The 20433-nt window shown below is 33.3% G+C and overlaps 1 protein-coding gene across 1 annotated transcript; it reads right to left on the minus strand.

Moving 5' to 3' along the window:
* Positions 1-10632: 10632 nt before the first annotated feature.
* Positions 10633-11517, minus strand: LOC141687020 (vacuolar iron transporter homolog 1-like). The gene has a single exon (XM_074492158.1). It carries the CDS (start codon positions 11459-11461, stop codon positions 10832-10834), a length of 630 nt encoding a protein of 209 aa, XP_074348259.1. The 5' UTR covers positions 11462-11517; the 3' UTR covers positions 10633-10831.
* Positions 11518-20433: the final 8916 nt, after the last annotated feature.

Genomic DNA, 20433 nt, shown 5'->3' on the forward strand with positions numbered 1-20433 from the left:
AAGGCGGTAATAAGGTTCAGAAGAGCCTTGAGCTTAATAGCTCCTTAGGATTTTCATTTCGATTTGTAAGGGTTGAACCCGGGATATTTTAGAATTTTGATATAATAGGATATGTCTCATATTTTTAATATTTAAATTATGTTCATATGGTTTATTATTTTAAATCGATATGTCTTGAGTAAATACACACAAATTGAAGTATGAAAATCCGAATAATAAGGAAGCAAACCTACCTATAAAGCCCTGAAAGGTGAGTTCAATACAAGCATAAGTAAAAGATAAAATCCAGTAAGGACTTGGATAAACCTAGAAAGGGCAAGTTCTAGACAAGCATAAATGAAAATAAAAGAGTCACGAAGGGCTTAAATAAGATAAGTCGAAACTAGCCTACTCCTCATCGCGTTTGATCATCCACTTGAGGCTCCTCCATCTGAATCTCCTCGTTCTCTCCAACAAAGCCCTCCCGATGAACCCCGGAGGTAGTAGCTACTGAAACCAAGTAGGGACTCCTAAAGTCCACAGAAGGATCAAACAAGCTGAGCTACCACAAAATTAAGGGCTTGATCCCAACCCTTAGTGAATATCCCGGGAAAGATCCGGTCATCATGATCGTCAATAAAGTCCATGAAAGCATCTGACCCCATATAGTCATCAATTGCAGTGGCTTGGCTCATCATGAGTTTCTGATTTTCAAGTTTAAGTTCGGAATCCTCCTTCTCAGCAGCGATTGTACGAACTTCGAGCGCTTTCTTTTCCTTCTCGAGATGATCATTTTCTTTCTTAGTCGAGTTATACCTTTCCCGAAAATATTTAGCTTGATAAATGGCTATCTGAAAGTGAGCGTTAAACTGAAAAGAAAGGGTTGGGTTAGGATAACAACAAGCGAGAAATCACTAACTTGGAAAAATATAAGTGAAGCCAACTACAAAATAAAACACTAACCAAGAATGATGCATGAGCGCCCTGTAGCTCAGTCTCATCAACCATATCATTCTTATGAACGATGTTCACTAAATTAGCAGCAGGGATTCCGTTCTTCGACCATTCGGCCGCTAAGGCAAAACTCGAAGAAATTGAGTCACGGTCACAGATGCCCCCATTCGGGCCTGAAAGCAACGACAGAAGAGCTCTTGGCATCTCACCTCTTCTTCTCCGCATTAGCACCTTAAGTGAGAATCTGTGGTGTTGGAGGAGGTTCAGGAGGGTTAGCTTCTCTGATTCTCCTCAAATGAGTCCTTTGAGTGACCTCATCGGGACCCCCAACCTCGTGCCTCCTATTAATACTCACGACAGCTGAGAAATAAAACATAAAAATAAGTGTTGGAATAAGAACGAATGAATTTCTAATAAAAAAAGCAAGGAAATGAAGGTTGCCCTCGTCACTGACTGAACTAAGACCAAGAGCTTTGAGATTAAATTCATTTAGTAAAGCCCTGTGGTGGGTCTGTCCCCGATCTTTACAAGGTTCCTCCTTTTGCAATATTTCACTCAGAAAAAAGCATCTTATCAAAAGACCCTGGATCGGTAACTTGGCCAAATTTAGACCTGAAAAGTTTACCCCAATCTCTACCTTTCCAAAGGACAATTATGAATTTTTTCGCACGTTTATAAACAAATAAATTTTCTTTATGCCAGTTACAGGTTCTATCAGCTGGTTCGGGATGAACAACCTCAAAAGGGGGTTTAATGGCAAATTTCTGAGCTATTTTCCGAGCCTTAGATTCATTGAAACAAGAAGGAAAAAGAAAAGCATGCAAATTCGAATTATTTGGGAAAACATCTCCTAATTCTTCTTACAATTCCGAAAGATAATAAACCCTACGTTCTAAAACGAGAGGGGCATAAGAATTACCTCTCCCAAGAGATCTAGCAGCGATCTTTGCAGCAATATCCTATGACGAACTTTCAGCCATTTTGAATCTTAAAGATCAAAATTGAGAAAAATGATGAACTAGATGAAGAACACCTCAAAAACAACCCTTGATCCTCAACAAAAACTTGTAATAAAACTCCCTTTGATCTTCAAATCTTTAAAACTTCAATGGAATGGTGAACAAATGCTTGAATCTTTGAATTAAACTCCAAAATACGCCTTAAAAAGCTAGAAAAACTCAAGAACACTTGAAAAATGAATTCTTTCTAAAATTACTAAGTTTTTGAGAAAGCATCTTGGAAAGAATTGTGGTGGAAGAAATTTTATGAATTGGAGGTGTGAATGAGAAGTCCAATATTACCATTCTTATATAGCAAATCCTAGCAGGTCATTGTGACCTACAATAATAGGTAACAGGTGAAGAAAAAGGGGGAAATTCAAATTTAGGCTCCAAAGAGAAGGGGGAATTCAAATTTAGGCTCCAAAGAGACTGTGGGAAAATTCAAATTTAGGCTCCAAAGAGAGAGGGGGAAATTTTGAATTTTAGGCTCCAAATAGAGAGGGGGAAATCTTGAATTTTAGGCTAAAAACCAAATTCAAATTCAGGCCCCAACATTTTTGGGAATATAAAATAAATTATATTAAAGGTAAGAACAACCAAATTAAAAAAATAATTTTCGAATGGAAATTTCCTACCAAGAAGCAAAATTGCCAAAATAATCCCAAATGGAGGCGAAGTGTTCCAATTGAAAATATTCACTCGATAAAAGTATAAATATTATTCGAGTGAGATTTTTCATAAAGGAAGAAATATCGTAAAAAATGAAAAATAAAATTTTCGGCAATGAATTTTCAGTCAGGTGACCAAAAGAAGAACCATTTCTAAACTAATGGTTAAGCATGCGGGCCCAAAGACTTTTTAAAAAATTTCCAGGTGAGATTTTCCGAGTAAGAGCCTAAATTGTAAAAGTATACTACTTTCAAATCTGGTGGGACCCGTTGATCTATTCTTTTAAAAAAAGAGTCAACAAACATTTCCCAAAGGAAATTAATTTTAGGAGAAATTTCCGAATGAAGATTTCGGAATGAGGTTAAAAAAGCCAAAAGGTAGGTCAAGTTGGCAAGCTAAAAAAAAAGAAAAAGAGAATTATATAAAAACGAGTTTCCGATTGGAATTACTTGGATAAGTTGCCAAAAGACCATTTCAAAGAAATGGTTGCTTAGTTATGTGGACCCCACAATTTTAATAAATATTTTAGGAAAAGGAAATTACCGAGTAGGAATTTCCGAAGGGGAGGCAAAATTAAAGGATGAAAGCGGGACCCACCTGAGAAGTCAATAACTCTTTATAACAATTCACGAATGGAAATTACCAAGTGAGGCTAAATTTGCCAATGTAAGCTAGCAGGCCCGTGGGATTTAATTTTTCTTTTGAAAATTAAAAAACGGGATGAAAAACAGAAAATAATTTATATATTATTTTCTCAAATTCTAAAAGAACTTTAAATATATATATATATATATATATTCTAAATTCAGGAGAAATATTGTATTCTTGGTTATCATTTTTTTTGAATATTTTTTATTAATTCGAAAATATTCTTGAAAATGCCGGTTGATAAAAAAATAATAAATTCTGAAATAATTTCTTGAAAAAATCAAGAAACCTTCAGAAAAATTGGAAAAATCTTGAAAATTAAGAATATTTTCTGGAAATTAAGGGAAAATCCCAGAAATTAAGGGAAAATTCCTGAAAATTAAGGAAAAATTCCAGAAATTAAGGGAAAATTCCTGGAAATTAAGAAAAAATTCCAGAAATTAGGGAAAAATCCCAGAAATTATGGAAAAATTCCTGTAAATTAAGGAAAAATACCAGAAATTTCCTAAAAAGTAGGAATAAGGCAAGAAAAGTAATGGGGAGGTTCCAAAACAACCCTGAAGTCACGTACAAGGCAAATCGTTGTAAATGTGTAGGTCGCTCCACACTTTACGCAAAACCGATACCCTATAAGGGAACAAATGAACTTAACTTCTGTGAAATCTTTTACGGTTTCCCAGAAGTTGGGAGGCAAATGATAGGGTGTAAAATAAACCCTGATTGCGTAATTAATATCGCATTAATTATACCCGAATTGGGCTGACAATAAAGCCCAATATAAAGGGCCCAAAACCCTGAATATTAATTAATTTCGTAATTAATGTATAAAGGAAAAATCAGCTGATAAGTAAAGTCCACATTATGACACAATTCCTTGGAGATTGGCCTCCAAGAAATCTCATAAGATAAGGAATTAGTTTTCTGCATTATTGGACTTCAAAGTCCACTCTAAATCTGAGACTTGTCCACCAAGTCCCCTAACCCTAACCTAATTCAAAGGCATCTCATGCCTATATAAGGGTCTCACCCCACAAATCAGAACTACGTTTTTTACCTTGATCCTTGACAATCAGCAAGGTACGTAGACATCTTGTTAAGGCAGATCGAGTCACGAGACACAAGAGCAGTCAAATCGAGCCTTGAAGCTCACGAACCCTAGCATTAAAGATACCTTAAGTTTTTATCCATAACAAAATTAGATGTATTTGAATATTAATATATTATTATAATTATATTCTTTATTTATTAACAATTATATATTAATTATATCAAAAATTCTACATTTATTTATATTTAAATGAATATAGTATTTTAATTTTATTAAATTATTATATATATTCAGATAAAAAATATTATAAAAATTAATCGGATGTAAAAAATTAAATCGGTCGGACACCTTGTATAAATTGATAGGGATTTAATCGATTAAATCTGGAATCTTTATAACACTAATGGTGTGTATAAACTAATAAACATCTATATTATTAAAATCTTATCATAAATTTAATATTTTAGTTCATCCCGGAAAAATAATTAATTCAAATTTTTTTAGTATATTAGATCTGATTTTAAAAACTTGTTTTATATACAAACTATACAAAACGAAATAATTTTTATTTTTTATTTTAGTCCAAAGTAGCTTGTAGAAAAAATAGATTAAAATATAAGACGTGAACCTGAAGTTTAAAAAATATGCAACTTGTGAACCTGTAATTTGAAAATAGCAAAAATATGTACTTAAACTTACCAAAATTGTGTATTTTATGTAGAACCGTTAAATTTTTTAACACTGTTAATGGAAGGCTTTTTCGAAATGTAAGATGTGTACCAGAATTCGAAATAGTGCAAGTTGTGTGCCTAAAATTGAAGAATAGAAAAATGTGTATCCGAAGTTAAAAAATTCGTGCAAAATGTTTCATTTCGTGTCCTCGTGTAAAATTGAATATTAATATAAATATAAATAATATTAAATAAATAAACAAATATAAGTATAATATTTTTAGATAAAAACCTTACAAGATATATTAAATATAAATATTTAGATTACATTTATATATAATATTATATTATCAAGTATTATTTTAAATAAATATACACATTTATTTTAAATATACATATATTCATTACAAATATTAATATTTGAATAAAAAATTATATATACTGTAACACAAAATTAACACTAAATATCAATTATGGCCTGTTTGGATAGCCTCATTTTATTTCAAACGCGGGATTTGATTCAAATTTATTGTTTAGATAGGTGAAGGATTTGAATTTGAATTTAGCCCAATATCTACGTATTTAAAAATAAAGCTCATTTATGTGAATTTTGGAATACCAATTTAAAATGTCTTATTTGAAATGAGACTCAACCCAATTTGAGATTAGAGTCTCGAAACCGTTCTCTCACTCTCTCGAATCTCTCCCAATCAACTCTCTCTCTCTCTCTATTTATTCCGTCTCCCTCGACTAACTCTATCTCTCTCTCTCACGCTCTCTATTCTTTCTCTTTCCCTCCCTCTCTCTTTTCTCTCTTTACAATTATTCTTTTACTTACTCAGTCAATCCTTCCCTCTCTCCTTTCTCTCTTTTCTCTCTTTACAATTATTCTTTTACTTACTCAATCAATCTGAGGTATGCTACACGTGTGTATGTATACATATAACAAATAAGTGATTCAATTCTCTGTGATTTATAGCAATTTGTCTCACTGATTGATATCATCTGAAAATCTTGCAGATTGGAGAGCTTATTGTGAAGTATATTAACAGTATTTGTGTATGTAGTTTAATTGTGTATACTGTGTATTTACTTAAACTGTATTCTAAGTCTGCTTAAAAATTGTTTAAATTGTATTTTAATTGTTTTTATGATAAATTTGTCAAGTTGAATTTTAAAATGAAATTCTGATTGTTGCCAAACAATATTAGAATTTGAAATTCTTGTGATTACTAGACAGGATATTTGAATTTGAAATTCCAGAATTCAATTATAGGAATTGAATTTCATTATTTGAAATGGAATTAGCGTTTCCAAATGCAATCTTATGTAATTTTGTGTACTTGTACCAAAATGTAAACACAAATACTAAATTTCTGTGTCGTTCTCTGTTGTGTAATAAATTGATGGGTCTAATCTATTATTTATTTATATATAATAGGCATATGGTGTATCTTATCCAAATTTTTGATAATCATAATACCTGAGTATTAATGTAATAAAAATTGTTAGATCTTGAAAACAATAGATGATATAAGAGGCATAATTCGTAGCTGACTTTTTTTATTCAATTTCTTGATTAAACATTATTCAAGACGGAAGCCGATATAAAATCAAAAAAAACTTGTTAATTTTTTTTTGTATATTTTTGTTTAACTTCAAAATTGATTCTTCTTATTTAATACAATTCAAATTAATAAATAATTTTTTAATAGTGCATTTGCAAGTTATGATTTTTTTATTTTAATTCAAATTTATGTACACGAATTGCACCATTTCGAATTTTATGGTACACATCTTGCATTTAAAAAGGTCCTTCCACTAATAGTATTAAAAATAGTTAACGGTTGTACATAAAATACACAATTTTGGTTACTTAAAGTATACATTTTGTTATTTTCATATTACAGGTACACAAGTTATACAATTTGCAAACATTAGGTACATATATTTGCATGTTAGTAAAAAATTATAATGTCTAGTTCTAACAAACACATTAGAAAAGGATATTCTAAAAAATTCTTCAGACCTGAAGGCGTTGTTGTCTAAGGTTCCGGGGTCATCATACATGACTTTCGGTTAGATGATAAATTTTATTGTAAGAAGAAAACTCATTTATTCTATATTGTATCTCGGTATAATATATATTCGAGATTTTATCTTCCTTGACAAAAAAAGAAAAAAAAAGAACAAATGGATATTTATGTACACACCGAATTGAAATTATAAATGTGGCCGTATTTAGATTAATATTAGGTATCCAAAATTGTATATCAAAGTGATTGATAAATGTTAGGTATCCAAAATTGTATCCCAAAGTGATTCTAAAATGATACGTGGCAGATTCTGATTGGTAATTATATAATTAATAAAATGAACCTTATGCATTCAGATTAAATTAAGGAAAATGCTTTATGCACAAAATTAAATACAACTTTTTTCACAAAATCACGTGTGTCAAGTTATGGTTGGAATGAGCATGTAGCACCTAGAGATGCACAAAAGGACTGATGGGTCGGGCTTTGATCCGGGCCTGAAAAGCCCAGGCTTTTTATAAGAAAATCCGGATCGGGATTTTTCAATAACCGGGTCGGTCCGGGCCGGTCTAATCACAGAAAAATGCGGCCTGTTTTAGGCCCGCGGGCCGGATCGGGCCGGATCGGGCCGGACCGGGCTTAAACCGGGCCAAATCAGACTTAAACCGGGCCAAATCTAGCGGATCCTTCCTTCCAATTTCCCCTTCCTTCTGCCTTCCAATTTCCCCTTTCTTTCCATGTTATTCCCAAGGAACTAACAATGAGATTTACAAAAGGGGGGTTGAATGTAAATCTCAAAACTTTTTCAAGTTTTGAGCAGTTTCAAAAGCTAAGTGTATGATGAACAGATGTGTGTGAATTGCTTTGAGCAGGTGCAGACAGATGTATATTCAAGACACAAATATAAAGAACACAAAGGCTATAAAAACTTTTCTGGTGGATTTGTTGTTCCACCAGAGATGTGTATTTCAGAAAATCTGTGATACAAAGAATTGTACATAGCTGCTTCCTAGTACAAACTAGATGATTTTCTCTCTATGTTTTTCTAAACAGCTCTGGAAAATTTACACCTAATTACTAGCTGCAACTTGGTTTATATATCACCAAGTTTATAAGTGAAGACAAAAATAAAATAAAATAGTTCTTCACATGTTTCTTTTTCATTTCTCTATCCAATGCAATCTAGGATAATCTGTGAATCTTTGAATACTTTCTTGTTTGCACCAGAATGGAAATGCTGCTTTTTCTTGATTCCTCCAAGAGGCTACCACATTCCAATTGTCTCTGTCAACCCATGTGCCTCTGTCAGCTTATGAATTGTCACTATCAACTGCTATGGAACTGAGCATCCGTTGAAACTTTCATCCGTTGATGGCTTTATCCGTTGATGCTTTAGTGACATCCGTTAATGCTTTAACAGTTGAAACTTTATCCGTTGATGCACTCATCCGTTGATGGATGTTATCCATTGATGCTTTAGAGACATCCGTTGAACTTTTGTTTCTCATCTGTTGAAGGCCTTTAATCTATCAGTTGATACTACTTCATTTATACAAAATTACAAGGCATGAAATATTTACAATTAGCCCTCCTATTTGCATATCCACTAGTAGTCAACATGACTTATAATTTCCCACAACTTCTAAGAATTATAACTTAAATACAGAGACTGAAATATGCTACAATACTAAACTTATTTCTAAGTAAAGCTACTCCATCAACGGATAGCCAAAGTGGTCTTATCCGTTGAGGCTACAAACACTAGATTTCTACTTAAGTGTTTTGTTTAACTTATCATCAAACTAATACATATATTCCTAACATTCCACCTTTCATTCGGCCTAAAATTCTCCGACCTCCCACGATTCAACAAACTACAAATATCTCCTTCACCACTCTCTCTCCTCATCCAACATAAATCCCTTTCTAGACAAATTGCTTCCTATATTTTATTGCAAATTGTAAAATAATCTTGACAAATTAATAAATAATCACAGACTAACAATAACATGAATCGTTTGACTTGATAACAGATTAGAAAATTAATGAAGAAAAAGATACACCCAAGAATGCTATCAAACATATTCTAAAAGGGATGCAAAAAGGAGGTAAAAGAAATTGAACATGGACTATAGCATAAAAGTAAACAAAATTAGTGTGTGGGAAAGAGGGAATCGAGAGAGAATAAGAGAAGATTAGGTGAGAGAGGGTGAGAAATTAGGTGAAATCGAGTAAACTGGGAGGTAAAGTTTAGATATTTTTGTTAAAATATAGATATAGACTATGGAGTGCTACAATATAAGTTCAAAGTAAAATAGTTATTGGACTGAAATTAGGTGGAACGGGCTTCAAAACCGGTTTCAAGGGCTTCAAAACCAATTTCAATCCGGACCAAATTCGGGCTTTTAATTATCCGGGCTTTTATCGGAGTTTTTAAAAAACCGGGTTTTTATCCGGGCTTCGGGTCGGGCCGAATTTTGACGACAAAATGTGGTATGTTTTAGGCCTGCGGGCTGGGCCGGACCTGGCTGGGCTTTTTTCGTATCGGATTTTTTGAATTTTTTTCCGAATCGGACCAGTCGAATTTCGGATTTCGGATTTTTTATAACATCTCTAGTAGCACTACTCTTAAATTAATGTTAAAAGTACCAAATGACATGTCATTGGTGACTGGGAAATTGCATTATCATGTCACACGGGATGTGTCATTTGTGTTCAAAAATACAAAAGTTTTTTTTTATAATTTTTAATTGGGTGTACATTTTATTTAATTATCGATTTGTTATAATTCCAAATTTGATGAGTCTTATATTTCAGAAAGATCATTTAATTATTTAGAACTTTCATTTTTTGCGATTTTCCAAAAAATATGGTTTGGAGGGTCAAAAAATTAAATAAAAAGGTTCATTTTTAATAAATGGGTTAAAATGTTTAATTTTTATAATTGAAGGTCTAATTGTAAAACAAAATTGTTCAGTGTTTTAAATGAAAACTGTGTTAACTATAATGATCAAAGTGCAATTAAATATGGTCAATTTACTTTTTTACCCTTAACATATAACCATAACGGTAAAACTTAACGGAAGTGGTGCAAAGTGCAGCGCCTAAACTTGTATGGAATGCAAAGTGCAATTGTTGAAACAAGTGATACTAAATTGCCAATTACTAGCCCACAAGGGTTGGCTTAGTTGATTAAAGAGGGGATAATTATCCGCTTGGTCACAAGTGATACTAAATTGCCAATTACTAGCCCACAAGGGTTGGTTTAGTTGATTAAAGAGGGGATAATTATCCTCTTGGTCACAAGTTCGAATCCACGGGAGAAGAATTTATGATTATGGCTCCTGAACCAGAGTCTGTCATTTAAATGCGTTTTATTTTGGTTCACATAGTTTGCAGGCTATTGTGTGAGTCCGTAAGATTTACCACGTACACACCCGAAGGGTAGCGGCTGCAGTTATTAATGCTATAAAAAATGTGACAATTACTAAAACAAAGAGATACAATATACAATTTACTTGTATAAAATGTTCATGGTTTCTAGACTTCTATAACACATTCTGCTCTAAACAGTAGACGCTAAAAATATCATAATCTTGTTATATGATTGCTAAATGCAGTGATTCCATTAAACTGATGCGTCTTGTAAACCGCGCAACACTATTCTGTAGGACAACAAAGTGGCACAAGGAAGCCATAATACTAGTCATAGTTCTAGCACAACATGCAAAAGTAAATTCATACATGATAGAAATGAGAGACATGCGAGGCCTAGAGTTTTATTTCCAGGACCATTTATTAGTAACAGAAGCTCTTTTTTGAAGGTTAAATTCCGGTAGATCCAATCAACTTGGTGAATCCGTAAGTGATACTCATAGCCATCCAACCTCCAATCAACACCCTAGCACAAGACTTAAAAACTGGAGTACCTCCCATCAACGCTCCGACCCAACCAAACACCACCAGTGACAAGGTCACTGCAACAACCACCACTTCGACCCTCAACATATAGTCTCCTACAAAAGTTGCAGCCAACAATGGAACCACGGCTCCTAGCATAAAGGCAAGTGCTGATGCCACAGCTGCCTGCACTGGACTAGGCAGTTTTTCCCTCTCAATTTCGCAGTTTTCATTACCTGTCATAGCTTGAGTCCTTCTGTCCCTCTTCATTTGAGCTACTTCAATATCGAGCTGAGAGTATACCGATACAAACTCCCCAATTGCCATGCTACAGGCACCAGCTACAAGCCCTGCAAAGCCACTAAGTATCATGGCTTTAACATCTTTTTTAACAGCTCCAACACCCATCATCAGCGATGCAATGGACACAAGTCCATCAGTGGCTCCTAGCACAGCTGCACGAAGCCATTGTCCTCTCTTGGAATAGTCTATCTCTTCCTTCTCTTCAGATAACTGTTGTTTTACGATCACTTGAGTGTTAGTTATGGTTGCCATTGCTGTCTTTTAGGCGCAGGCTTATAATTATCACTGTAAGATGAGGAAATTTTTGAAATAATGAGTTTGCTTGTAGAGACAACACTCATGCATTAATAATATTTATAGAGTAGGAGTAACAATTTCAGTCAGTATTGGTAGTGCAATGAGCAATAGTGATGTATAAACAATTATGTGAGTGTGTGAGCCACAAGCCGTCTATGATTAACTACTCTAATATCTTTAGGGCAGATTGAATCGCAAATATGTGATCATTATCATCGAGCAGTTACAATAAATTGATGATTCTCGTTCAATGTAAAGGGAACAATATTTGAATATCAGAAGGTTTGAAGGTGGAAATGTGCATAGGAGAGCACCAGATAGAGGAAGCAGAGATTTTATAAGATACATTACTAATATAAAATTCTGGGAGCGTGCATTCCACAAAAAAGCAACTACACATAGGAGTAAAAATTCTTTGGATTGTGGAGTCATATAAAGCATACATTGATCACTTCATATTTAAATTTATATCAAGGAAAAAAGTATAATTAGATAGCTTTCCAGTCAGAATGATGCACCATACCAGGACCAGCTCTTACTTTCGCGATGTTTGGGGATAGAGAAGTGCTACGGGAACCTGGGCGGATATGTAGCGTGTCATCAGGCCTGAGGAACAAAAGGATTTCAATTGCACTTGGTAGTCAGCACCGTCGCCTTGCACAACCAAGGTTGGATATCTTAACAGGATATGAGTTTGATGAGCTCCAACTTACATAGACTTGTAGCAAAGAAAACTCAAGATTTAAGACATTTTTATTTTTACCATCTAACAAAAACTAAAACAAGCAGCACTAGTTTTGTGAAGTTGGTGACTATTCTTAAGTTCATTGCTTCTACATTGTTTGATTTCAGAAGGTATAATTCCCTTCTACGGCTAGTTTTTATCATTTACATGTGGTACTTCTTGTTTATGTTTGGCTCATTAGTTCGACATGAATTGTTATAACTTATCATTCTCTGGAAGTTGGTGCATAAGTTGTCTAGTAGTGAGGCATTTGGAGAAAGCAATGAAAGAACTAAAAATGCGTGTAATCTCATGACAAAATATGAAATGACAAGAGAGCAAAAAAACAAACATTTACATAGTATACATGATTTTGGCTTCTATCTCCAGATTTGATGTTAGTGCTGGGTGAACTTGGAAATGACACTCCTTGATCTGATTATTCTAACTTATAACCGTTTTAATCCCTAGCATGGGCTGCATAGGTCTTATTTAACATATTGCTTCAGAACCCTTATATCTATATTTCAAGATGGCAGATTCAATCTTTTTTTCACGTTCTACGGATATTTTACGCGGAAAGGATTTTCTCCCTTTAGCGAAAAATAACCGTAGAAAACAAAAAACCCTTTTCACGAAATATATCTACGAAACGTAAAAAAATGTTTGAATATGGACCCTTAAAATATAGATCTGACACCCTGAATCAGTATGTTAGATAAAATTTATCTAACGAACAGGACCCAACTTAACTAGGAATGACTAGATTAATAAAGTTTTAACTTATCAAACTTAAAATTTTCATTCCATTAATCAAACTTCAGAAGGTTTTAAAATCGACACCCCGTTCCAGTTGCTAAAAACAATGTATCTATCGTTAAGTTACCTACTTTTGCAAAACCTTAAAGTGTTAATAGAAAGACTCGAGTGTTATATGTCATGTTTAACAACTATATCCAACTTTGTTTTCGGTAATGGTAACGGTGAATTACATAAATTTAAATATGTTAATACCCAAAGTTTCATGTAGTTTTGAGTACAGTATCAGGAATGGTGTTTGCCGTGTTTGCAAGTGTAGATTTAATATTTAAATTCTTTCAATGTTTGTTGAAACAGTCAGGTTTCCGTTAATGCATTGCCACTTGGTTTTTGCACAACAAGCTGGATTTCTTTTTGCTATAAAATTCAAAGGAGTGTGCATTCCACACAAAGGATTTGTTAAAATATTACTAAAAAATTGTTTGGAGTGTGGAATCCACACAAACACCCCCATATTTATCCTCTTTCCAATATCCACAATGTACCGAATCTTAAGTTTGATGACATTTATGAATCCTCTTGAAAAAGTTGTTATAAGTGTTGACTACAGAGAGGCCTTGCATGATGTGTTACAAAAAATTGACCCTTTTCCTATTTCTAATTATTTTTGTTTAATTTGTTTTTCACAATTTATTATCTTAATTCTATAACTCTTGTTTCCAATATTTTTTGTGTTTGTAAAAATATGTGGCTTTTAAAATAATCAAGTAAACAAAACTCGTAACACGACATTTTGAATACCTAGATCATGCTTTACATTTTTTCGGACTTTAAAACTGCAGTATAAATTCACTCTCAAGGATATTGCATTCAAGCAAAAATTTTATGTAAGAACCTTTTTCGGACTTTAAAGCTACAGTAGTGTTGTTCCACACAAGAAAAGGCGACATAAATCTCAAAAACTTAATTGGAGTGTGGAAACCACAAAATGACCACAATATCCGGGTTCTTAGAAAAACCAAAGAGAAAGCTATTAGTTTCACTCCGATATGTTAACTAACTTGCTCATGTTACTGAAATATTTTAAAACTACTTCTAAAACCATTGAAAAAGTTGTTTGACAAGGATTCTTGTAACATCCCGATATTTTATAATTATTTTTAGTTGGATTATTTGATTTAATTATTTATTTATGTCAATGTATTGTAATTAAATTAGTTTGTGTAAGTTTATTTTTATATTTATAATCAGAATATTATTTTAAGAGTATTAGTTTAAAAAAAATAGTAAGCCTTTTATTAAAAAAGAGTGAGAGTTTTAATAAAAAAAAGGGAGAAAGAAGGAAGAGTTAGGATTTGGTAAAAAAATAAGGGTTTGCGTTACTTTGATCAGAGAAGAGATGAGAGAGGGAGAGAGAAAGAGAAAATAGATGGAGATTGAGATTGAGATGAATATCAAGAACTTTTTGGAGGGTTATGAATTTGGCGTTTGTGGAATTAGGGTTCTCGTGATTTGTGGTTCTGAAATCTTTATTAGCATTCTCGGTTACTAAGATCTCGAGGTACAAATATATTTCTTGTACTCTTTATTTTCGTATTCGAATTCGTGTGTACGGATATCTTCTTTGTTCTCTTATTTTTCGTTTCTGTATTCTTCATTGTATACGATCTGATTTCTTGTTAAATTCATATCTGATTCGTTATCTGTTAGAATTTGTTGATTTTGGTCATTTCGGAAAGGTCTTTTAATTATCTACAACTTTCGTTCCTTGCCGTTTGTGAAATTCGGTCTCTATGAGTTTTTCTGCAATTTGTATGACCTTCCTGTTTGACTTCGGGATTTGAATATCCAACCTTTGAAAAATCATATTAAATTGAATATTTGTTCAAATATTATAAGCAATACCATTTTGGAAAGCTCTTTTCGATATCTGCAATTTGCGTTTAAATTTGCGTTTACATTCTGCTGCTAAATTCTGTGATTTTGATGTCTTAAACATCAAAATACAATTGTAATCAGGGGCTGATTTTGTTCTGCAGTCCGCATTTATTTATTTTCTGAATTCGTTACTTGTTCATTTTTTACGAGCCTTACCATGCTGGAAAGGTCTCAGAATTTCTCACGACTTTCGTGTTTCGTACTTTTTCAGTTGACTTCATCTTTATGCAGTAATTTGACATTCTTTGAAACTGATCAGATTTGAGCTTATCAATAATTAGTGATTTTGTGTGATGTTTAGTTATGTGATACTTGATTAGAGTGTTTTTGTTATGTTATTTTGTTTCGTGATGTTGGGTTATTGTTTTCTGAGGTTATTTGATAAATTTATATATGATTTTGGAGATCTAAGATATTTGAGTGTGTGATCTTTAAGTATTTATTTTGAGTTATTTATGTTATTTGTATGACTTGGGAGTTTGTAAGACATCCGTCGCGAATGGATAATCTCGTGTTTGGCACCTCCTATGCGGTGTACTTAAATTGTATGGGCGTGTCGCCGAAGTTGTGGGACACGTATAACCATGGCTAGTATGTGTATGATTTGGCCTTTTGGATAGCACGTGCTTATTGCCGTGCAAGCCCCTGTAAGATATTGGGTAGCATTTGCTTTGTGCTGTGCAAGCCCCTGTAAGTTTTAATGACTACATATTTATGGATTACCGAAAATGTAGGACATCCTGTAAGTGTAAGATTATCTCCCATGTTCGTATGTAAGCTATTTTGTGTATTATTTTGTAAGTGTGAAAATATGTGTAAGAGTATGTGTAAGGGTATGTTTTCATTTTATCCTTATTCTTTCGATTATATTATTTGTGATTATTATGTATAATTGATAAGGATATGTGTAAGAGTATGATAAGTTTTGGGTGGTAAGCATTTAGTTTTGTTTTGTGAGTTGAGTATCCATTTTTATATTGTCTCATTCACTATTATTATTGTACTTCATTCAGATATTCAGTTGTGTTCTTAGCCTCGTCATCCTTTAATCTTTATTCAGTTATGCTTTATTTTATATCCGTATATTAGCCCTTCGCTCACTGCCGGTTCTTTGTTTTTCTTATTTTCCTCCGGCAGGTATTCTCTCATTTAGATGGGTTGTTTAAGGGGAAGATTGCGAGTTCCAAGACTTTGAAGAGTTTTGTATTTTCTTAGATTTTTTTTAGAGTTTGTTGGTTTGGTTGTATTTTATTTCAAGAATGGAAAGTTTTATCGGATTTTAATGGAGTTTGAATTTAAATAAGTATTATCTTGAGAAATTTTATTAGTTGGGTTGTTAAACTTCTAATTTGATCAACTACCAACTCAGCATGCACATAAAGATCCAACATACCCTCTTATAAGTACGATTACTTGTGTAGCAAATTTGAAGTAATCTGGTAACTAGAATTCGGCATTTAAATTATGGTTACTTGACAAAACAAAACAAAATGTATGGTTGTACGTGTACATGTAACATGCTTGCAGCAGATCTTTGTACACTTAATATTCGCGTTAAATGGCCGTTTGAGTTACTCAACTAACGGGAAACTTGCAGTTGGGTCATCCAACTCAAAAAACTTTCAATCACATTATTTTACTCTTAAAACATTTCATCCAGGTCACTCGTCGTTACATTCCATTAAAAACTTAACGAAATTCTGACTAAGTTTGGTGACTTGGTTTAATAAATCTATCGTGACATGTACAGTCAGATGAAACGGCATTTTTGTCACTCAACTGACTCAAAACTTGCAATTTGGTCATCATATTAAAGAAGTTTTCATTCAAGTCACTAACTATTACGTCCATAAAAAACTGAAAAAAAATACCGAAGGAAGAGCTCTCCTACAACCACTCTATTCTCTCTTAAAATTTTTTGGAACATATAAATGCAATAAATAAATGTATCAATATGTTGTTCAATTCCCATATTTAAGTCGTTACAAATCTCAAAATATCTCAAAAAATTTAAAATTTTCAAAATTTTGAAAATTGTTTTCAAAATTTTTATTGGGATTTTATTTCAAAATCCCAAAATTGTTCTATAATGACTCGTAACGTGATTTTATATCCGTGCTCGTATGTTTGCAAGATATTCTTTTATCATAAATATATTGTTTTAACAATTATTTATTTTAAATGACTTTTAATAACCCGTTCAACTCAATTTAATCTCATCCAAACCGACGAACAAATGGTAAGATTATGTTGCATTTTTATTTTTTAAGGGTCGGGTTATAAAATTTCAAACTTTGGGTCGGGTTGCGAAAATACATTTAACGTGCCCAACTCGACCCATGTGTCACCCCTAGTTTCTGTGAGTAAAATCATTGATGATATTCTGTGTATTTGTTGTAAAGAGGTGTGATAAGAGGGCCCTTAACGTTGTTGTAAGAGACATGTTCGTTCGGCTCTCTTATCAATTTTTAATGAACATAATGGTCGGTGGTATAAATAAGTACAAGTTTTTTCAATTTGATTACCAAATTGCAAGTTTCAAGCCAGTTGAGTGACCAAAATGCCGCATCAGCTGACTGTACATGCCACAACAGATTTATTTAAGCCAAGTCACCAAGCTTAGTCAGAATTCTGTTAGGTTTTTAACGGAATGTAACGGCGAGTGATCTGGATGAAAAGTTTTAAGAGTAAAATGATGTGATTGAAAGTTTTTTGAGTTGGATGACCCAACTGCAAGTTTCCAGTCAGTTGAGTGACCCAAATGCCATTTAACCCCTTAATATTCTGAGAAGAGATTAATGCAGAGCAAATTCTAGCTTACAAAACAGAATTCATGTATGCAAAAGCGCATATTCAATCTTTCAGAATAAAATATATGTAAAGGCGAACTCATGCCTGATTCTCTCAGCTTTGGCTTAAATTTTAATCATGAGCAGGAAACACAATGACAAATTCAAAGAGGCCAGCTGAGAGCATCAATATTCTAACATGTTTTGCAAAGTAATCAAGCAGGAATCACAATGACAAATTCCAACACGTTTTGCAAAGTAACCAGGAATGAAGAAACATTACAGAAAAATAGTTAATCTAGTTCTCGTTAGGAGAGCATCCCTAAAAAAACTTCGGCCTTCATAAATTTAGGAAGGAATATATGGAATATAATTGTAATCATTATGTTTGTAAAATAAATTGTGTGGTGTGTATCAAAATATTATGTGCGGTATACAAGTGGAAAGACATTATTATCTTATAAAGATAAGACATCCTTATACGTGTGTGGATTTGATTGCCTTGTAAGATTTCATCCTATCAAGTTGTCCCGTGACTCTTGTCCAGGGCTACTCTAAATAGGATATCTTTGTATTAGTTTAAGGCATTTAAGTCTTAGACATCTATTTTAAGTAATTAACATTGTATTCTTATATCTCTTTTATCTTTCTTATAATCGTGTTCCTTCTTACATTTCTTGTAACCTCATTAGTGGTTGTACTGAGAAATGCATAGATGGATTTCCATTAAATAGACCATTTGGTAGTGAAAAGTGGCTATGTAAGTTCCTAGCAGTTGAGGTGCTCCAACAATCAGTTGAGGTGCTCCAACAATCTGCAACTAAATTTTGAGATTGTTATAGATAAGAGGGTCGTAAAGCCTCATATTGAGAACTTTGAGTGTAGTTTGGATGGTTGCAATATATGCATGAGCATATTTCTCGAAACAAGTGTGTATAAGTGCCATTCTTGCCATTACTAGCAAGCCTTTTCTTCCGTAGAGTATTAAGGTCATTTGAACTGCTCCAAGATCGAGATGAGTGTATCCATTCATTTGCCACTTATTTATTTGCCACTAGGTTAACAATGATTTTCCTATATGAATTGGAATACGCTCCAATAGATGGGATAGCGACTTGTTATAGCTTCGATGCTAGCACGAGTTTAGCATGAGTTCCCTATCCTCTATTGCCCTTGTCGGACGAAAGAACCTGCTTTAGAACAACAAGGACAACATTATGTTTTTCTGTAAAGGTTCTGTATGTATTCAATTAGTGTATACAAACGAATCGCTCAACCGCTCGCAATCGAACCACATTTCGCGATTAGACATACAGACGAACCGCTCAACCGCTCGCAATCAAACCGCATTTTGCTGATAATCACGAATTACGGGTTGGTTGCAGATTTAAATTTTAATAATCACTTATTCGCGGTTTGGATCCAGTTTTAAATTTTAAAAAATCGTGAAATCGCAATCGCAAACCGATACATATATTTATAATAAAATACATTTTGAAAGATAAACTTAATTTCATATAAGTTAATAAGTAAACAGATTTATTGCTTAAAAGGTTATTTTTTAATATTCCAATATTAATATACCTTTGTTAATACTTAATTGTCCTGACTTCAAATCACATTACTTGAAGCCCGACTAGTAGTCCAATACTTATCCCCACTTCCGTCTCTGAAGTTTCTCACCGTGCACAAGTTCTATCTCTCACTATATTTGTATTAGTCATCTCTCACTAAATTTGTATTAGTCATTAGTCGGATAGTCTGAGAGTTTGTATTTTATTTCTGAATGTGGACTTATCAAGAAATTTAAACTTAAATTTATTAATGTTCAGAATTTATTTCCTTTTGCAAATTATTAATTGTTTTAAAATAAGTAGTTGAACCGCAAACTGATCCGCAATAATCACAACCACAATTGGGGCGGTTAACCGCAACCGCAACCGCATTTAATGACAATTTTTTAAAACCGCTCTTCACGTTTTGGTTCGACTTTTACCCCAAAAACGATTTGATCCAAACCATTTACACACCTAGATTTAATATAGGAAGTTCAGTAATAAGGATTTTAGTATCTTCCTTAACATAAAGAAACTAGTTATTTTTTGGTTCAGAAGAACTGAAAGAATTACGAGAAGTAAAAGAGGAGAAATGGATGAGCTTAATAGGCCTAGCCTTATGATCTTATTCCTCTAAACTCACATTTGGGATTAAAGTATTTTATGGACACACAAAAGCATTTAAACCAACATGAAATTCTGCAGCATTAATCTGAACATATACCAAACCTCCGCACCATCATGGCACCCTATAGCGCCACAATTAAAGACCATAACAGTCATTTCATAGTGTGTTTCTAGGTATCAAAAATTCTGGTGTGAGAGGATCCCTGTTGGGGCCACCATAAAGCATACTCTCTTTAAAAATTAAGCCACCGTAATACTGCTGATTTGTCGGGGGAGGAATAAGGGGAGGTGGTTTAAGCTTCCATGATACCGAATTTACAATTCACTCGAAAAGGCACAATCACCAAGAAAGTTACAAGAACTATAGGAAGGAACACGGTTACAAGATAGGCATAAGAACACACTGATATTTATTACTTGGACTAGTTGTCAAAGACTTGGATGACTTAAACCAATACAAAGGGATCCTATTTATATCAGTCCTGGAGGGAAATCTGATAAGTCAATCAAATTCATACACGTGTAAGAATATCT

This window comes from Apium graveolens, chromosome 9, assembly GCF_009905375.1.
Source record: "Apium graveolens cultivar Ventura chromosome 9, ASM990537v1, whole genome shotgun sequence".
NCBI lineage: Eukaryota > Viridiplantae > Streptophyta > Magnoliopsida > Apiales > Apiaceae > Apium > Apium graveolens.